Source organism: Ursus americanus, chromosome 17 (genome assembly GCF_024610735.1).
Source record: "Ursus americanus isolate L20-20 chromosome 17, mUrsAme1.1.p, whole genome shotgun sequence".
NCBI classification, from domain to species: Eukaryota; Metazoa; Chordata; class Mammalia; order Carnivora; family Ursidae; genus Ursus; species Ursus americanus.
Genome location: NC_142143.1, coordinates 57,414,116 through 57,420,420, shown reverse-complemented (window position 1 = coordinate 57,420,420; position 6,305 = coordinate 57,414,116). Strand labels below are relative to the sequence as shown.

Genomic DNA, 6,305 nt, shown 5'->3' with positions numbered 1-6,305 from the left:
AGCACAGGTAGCCCCGGGAATTTATGGTGTTTGCTCTCTGCAATGTAGTGCAAAAACACACCCCTAATGGCTTTTCTGTCTAGGCAATATTTTCTGGGTGATATTTGCTTCAGTATTCTCCAGTATTCATCATTATTGGAATGGAAAACTTTTCAAAGTGAGTAATGTTGGGAATAATCTCTTTGGAGGAAAATCTAATGTTTGAAATCCTCTGGGCTGAGAGGTTTTTACACTATCAGTTTGACATTTGTGATTTATCATTAAGTTGAAAGATGAGAAGGTCTTTTGTAACATACACTCAAAAGGTACTAATGCATCTTCTCTGTATTGAAGTGGTAAAAACAAAAAACCCCTAACAATAATCAGTAATGAGAATGTCCTCAGAGAAAAGAGTGTCAATAAATCCATTACAGACTGCCGGAACAAAATTTAAAGTATCAGTCTAACTTAAGTTTATTTATTTTCATACATTCGAAGACAGTTGAAAATTATAAGATCTTGTATTTATTCTTTATCTGTTTTTATTATATGAATAATTTATAAACTAGAAAAATTTTGTGTGATATGTAAAATGGGGAAAAGAATGTGAAATATTGTAACAGAGATAGCAAATATTTTGAAACATACGCTTTTAGGTTTTCCTTCTACAAGTAGACCTATATATTATAAATAACACAGAAATACAAACATTAAATACAAAACTTGTACAATTGAATATATAGTTTGTCACATTTATTTACCTTAAAATATCACAATCTTTTTAATACCTTAATCAAAACACCCAAACCAAGGAACAAAATGATGCTTGGGTTCTTCTTCCTATCTTAGGCAAATATGTAATTTTCCCCTCATTATTGCAATTTCTACCTCTTCGTTCAACATGGGAGCTATGGACGTCATTAGCACAGTCACACTCTTATTAATAGCCACTGATTCCTTTGCTGAAGGTTTGACATAGATGAAGATACAACTTCCATATGTGATGGAAACAACAATCATGTGAGAAGAACAGGTGGAAAAGGCCCCTTTTCTTTGCTGGGCAGAGGGGAATCTTAGAATGGTCTTGATAATGTATACGTAGGACAGAACAACACACAGAAGGGTTGTGATGAAGGCCAATACAGCACAGGTTATCACCATCTGCTCTAAAAGCCACATATCTGAGCATGAAATCTTCAAGATAGGAGATGAATCACAGAAGAAATAATCAATTACATTCGAGTCAGAATTCTAGATTTACTATCATGATAAGTGGTGGGAGTATGATCAACACACCAGCTGTCCAGCAGCAGAGGACAGATTTTCCACAGACCTTGTTGTTCATGATGGTTACATAATGCAGGGGTTTGCAGATGGCTACATAGCGGTCATAAGACATGATGGCCAAAAGAAAAAATTCTGTTACCCCAAATGCATCAATAAAAAACACTTGAATGACACAGATACTATAAGTTATTGATCTGTCACCTGTTGCTATGTTGTATAAATATCTAGGGATACAAGCAGATGTGAATGAAATTTCTAATAAAGCAAAATTCTGTAGGAAAAAGTACATGGGTGTTTTGAGGTGTAAGTCGACCAAAGTGAGCAATATGATGGTCAGATTCCCAGTTATACTGAACATGTAAGTGAGAAATAGAAACATAAAAATTGGAATCTGAAGTTGAGGGTCCTCTGTCAGTCCGAGGAGAATGAAGGTTGTTATTGTCTGATTTCTCATCATTGACTTCCATTTTCTTTATGAGTTTAAGAAAAGTTCAGAGAAATTTCAACTAAATAGAGAAGTATCAAAGGCAAGAAATACAATATCCTATCTTGCTAGAGTGTGGAGAGTCACCCTCTGTTGCTTTGACCTCTAGAATCAAAACAAACCAAATTCATAACAGAATCATAATCTTAAAAAATCTCAGGGATCTGAAGATCCGGAAGATCCAAAGAAACCTAAACAAAATAAAGTACATAAAATAATACATTCTTCATGAAAGAGATATTTCTCTCAACTTCTCTCATCTAAGGCAGAAGTAATAAAGATGGAGGCATTTGCCATAGGTAAAAGTAAAAAGAAACCACCCAAAATGTTAATGTAATTTTAGTGGCTGCAGAAGAAACCTTGTGACAGGTTGGAATTCCAAGTTTCTCTAGTCAGAGTGAATTTTCTCATGCAACTCTTTCCCACAAATCCACGCCAAGGGACTCAAGGCAGCATATCAAAGCTTGGGGGAAGGAGCAGATATTGTCCCAAACGCAAGTCAATGTCTTCTGAATATATTTCAAGTTTTCAAATGCAGAAGAATGAGGAAGGGGATATAGAGCTAAAAGAAACCCTTTTAATATATTCCAAATCAACACAAGATGCCTGGTAGCCAATCTCCAAGAATGGGGGCAGTCTAATAGGGTAGAGAAAAATCTCCTAGGATCCAGAAAGCTGGGAATGGACAGAAAAGCAAAGAAAACTTACCAGAATGAAGACAATGGAGTGGCATCTTTGTAATGCTGAAAGGGCAACAACAACAAAAAACTAAAATTCTACTTGGAGTTAAGATGGCGGAGGAATAGGGGACCCCTTTTTCAGCCGGTCCCCTGAGTCGAGCTGGATAGGTACCAGACCAGCCTATATAACCATGGAATCAGCCTGAGACGCAGGATGATGCATCTGGATCTCTACAAATGAACATCTCCAGCGCTGAGTATTGAGGTACCAAGAGGGGAGCTGTAAACCGTGCACGGATATCGGAAGATAAACGGAAGGGGGAGGGAGCCGCCGCGTTTGGGCGCCGGGAAGCGGCAGCCACCTGCACGGGGGAGCGGGCAGACACACAGAGGGCACCCGCGAGAGAGCGGACTGAGACCGGTGAGCCGTGAACGCGTGCCACCAGGCATCTCCCGGAACACCGGAATCCCGGTGCGCTCACGGGATCCAGACTGAGACCAGGAACTCCCGGAGCGCGCGCGGGGCGGCTGGCGGCTGGCGGGCCACCTGCACGGGGGAGCGGGCGGACTCGCGGTCGGCACCCGCGAAACAGCAGACTGAGACCCTGAACCGGGTGCGCGCGCCACCAGGCTTCTCACGAAACTCCGGAATCGAGGTGTGCTCACCGGGCATAGATTGAGACCGGGAGACCCGGGAGCGCGCGGGGCGGCCGGTGGCTGGCGGCATTAGAAACACAAAGGACAGAGACGCAGCCGGTGGCTGGTGGCATTAGAAACACAAAGGACAGAGACGCGCCGGCCCTGGAAGTGAGGGCAGGGTCGCCGAGATGGTGCGCACATCCCGGGACGGCCGCAGGGTTGAGCAGCACCAACAGTAACAGAGTTAAAGTGGCCAGAACATCAGTGGAGAACGGGCCGCAATCCCTCTGTTCTGTGACAATGCAGCCGCTGCTGCTCTGACTCTCAGAAGAGGCACAGCAAACCGCCAGGGAAAGCCGCCAGAGAACAAAAGCCTGGAAATACCGGCTCAGAGAGTGCCCATCCCCATCCTCCCTCGCAGGGGACACGGAGACTCTAACCAAACAGGGTTGCCTGAGTATCGGCGCGGCAGGCCCCTCCCCCAGAACACAGAAGGCAGGCTGAAAAATCAAGAAGCCCACAACCGGAGGCGCCTGGGTGGCGCAGTCATTGAGCTCCTGTCTCCGGCTTAGGGCGTGATCCCGGCGTTCCGGAAAGGAGTCCCTCATCGGGCTCCTCCGCTGGGAGCCTGCTTCTTCCTCTCTCACTCCCCTGCTTCTGTTTCGTTCTTGCTGACTGTCTGTTTCCCTCTCTCAGATAAGTAAATAAATAAAATCTTTAAAGAAGAAGCCCACATCTCTAAGATCCCTATAAAACAAGGGGCACGGCCTGGGACCCAGTCAATAATTTTGGGCTCTGGAAAGCCCGCAACCTCTCTTCATCAGAATGACAAGAAGGAGAAGCCCCCCCCAGCAAAGAAAAGACAGTGAATCAGTGGCCTCTGCCACAGAAGTAACGGATATGGATGTAACCAAATTATCAGAAATGGAATTCAGAGTAACAATGGTCAAGATAATGAGTAGACTTGAAAAAAGTATTCAGGAAAATATTACTGAGAATATACAATCCCTAAGGGCGGAAATGAGAGCGAATTTGACAGAAATTAAAAATTCTATGAGCCAAATGCAGGCAAAACTAGAGGCTCTGACGGCCAGGGTCACGGAAGCGGAGGAAAGGGTTAGTGAATTGGAGGATGGGTTAATAGAGGAAAAAATAAAAATAGAAGATGGTCTTAAAAAAATCCACGCCCACGAATGTTGGCTACGGGAGATTACTGACTCAACGAAACGATCCAATGTTAGAATCATCGGCATCCCCGAGGGGGTGGAGAAAAACAGAGGTCTAGAAGAGATATTTGAACAAATTGTAGCTGAAAACTTCCCTAATCTAGCAAGGGAAACAAACATTCGTGTCCAAGAGGCAGAGAGGACCCCTCCCAAGCTCAACCATGACAGACCTACACCACGTCACGTCATAGTGCAATTCGCAAATATGAGATCCAAGGAAACAGTATTGAAAGCGGCCAGGGCAAAGAAATTTCTCACGTACCAAGGCAAAGGCATCAGAATTACATCAGACCTGTCTACACAGACCTGGAATGAGAGAAAGGGTTGGGGGAGCATTTTTAAAGCTCTTTCAGAGAAAAACATGCAGCCAAGGATCCTTTATCCAGCAAGGCTGTCATTCAGAATTGATGGAGAAATAAAGACATTTCAGAATCGACAGTCACTAGCCAATTTCATAACCACGAAACCAGCCCTACAGGAGGTATTACGGGGGGTTCTATAAAAGTAAAAAGGCCCCAAGAGTGATACAAAACAGAAAGTCACAGCCAATACAAACAAAGACTTTACTGACAACATGGCAGAATTAAAAGCATATCTCTCAGTACTCAGCCTGAACATTAATGGTTTAAATTCTGGTTTCAAACGCCACAGGGTTGCAGATTGGATAAAAAGAAATGACCCATCCATTTGCTGTCTACAAGAGACTCATTTCGAACCCAAAGATGCATTCAGACTGAGAGTAAGGGGATGGAGTACCATCTTTCACGCAAATGGACCTCAAAAGAAAGCTGGGGTAGCAATTCTCATATCAGATAAATTGGATTTTAAACTACAGACTATAGTTAGAGATGCAGAAGGGCACTATATTATTCTTAAAGGAAGTATTCAACAAGTGGATATGACAATTATAAATATATATGCCCCCAACAGGGGAGCAGCAAGATACACAAGCCAACTCTTAACCAGAATAAAGAGACATATAGATAAAAATACATTAATAGTAGGGGACCTCAACACTCCACTCTCAGAAATAGACAGAACACCCTGGCAAAAACTAAGCAAAGAATCAAAGGCTTTGAATGCCATACTCGACGAGTTGGACCTCTTAGATATATATAGAACACTGCACCCCAGAACCAAAGAATACTCATTCTATTCTAATGCCCATGGAACATTTTCAAGAATAGACCATGTTCTGGGACACAAAACAGGTCTCAGCCGATACCAAAAGATTGAAATTATCCCCTGCATATTCTCAGACCACAACGCTCTGAAATTGGAACTCAACCACAAGGAAAAATTTGGAAGAAACTCAAACACTTGGAGACTAAGAACCATCCTGCTCAGGAATGACTCGATAAACCAGGAAATCAAAAATCAAATTAAACAATTTATGGAGACCAATGAGAATGAAAATACAACAGTCCAAAACCTATGGGATACTGCAAAGGCAGTCCTAAGGGAGAAATACATAGCCATCCAAGCCTCACTCAAAAGAATAGAAAAATCTAAAATGCAGTTTTTATATTCTCACCTCAAGAAGCTGGAACAGCAACAGAGGGACAGGCCTAATCCACGCACAAGGAAGCAGTTGACCAAAATTAAAGCTGAAATCAATCAAGCAGAAACCAGAAGTACAGTAGAGCAGATCAACAGGACTAGAAGCTGGTTCTTGGAGAGAATCAATAAAATTGACAGACCACTGGCAAGACTTATCCAAAAGAAAAAAGAAAGGACCCAGATTATTAAAATTATGAATGAAAAAGGAGAGGTCACGACGAACACCATTGAAATTGGAAGGATTATTAGAAATTTTTATCAACAGCTATATGCCAATAAACTAAGCAATCTGGAAGAGATGGAATCCTTCCTCGAAACCTATAAACTACCAAGATTGAAAAAGGAAGAAATTGATTTCTTAAACAGGCCAATTAATTATGAAGAAATTGAGTCAGTGATAAACAACCTTCCAAATAACAAAACTCCAGGCCCGGACGGTTTTCCTGGGGA

General features: G+C 42.5%; 1 protein-coding gene across 1 annotated transcript; it reads right to left on the bottom strand.

Moving 5' to 3' along the window:
* Positions 1-819: 819 nt before the first annotated feature.
* Positions 820-1,723, bottom strand: LOC123787117 (olfactory receptor 6C2-like). Its single transcript, XM_045789566.1, is given in 2 exon segments — positions 820-1,225; positions 1,227-1,723. Coding segments are annotated over 2 exon segments (903 nt in total).
* Between the last annotated feature and the right edge of the window lie 4,582 nt (positions 1,724-6,305).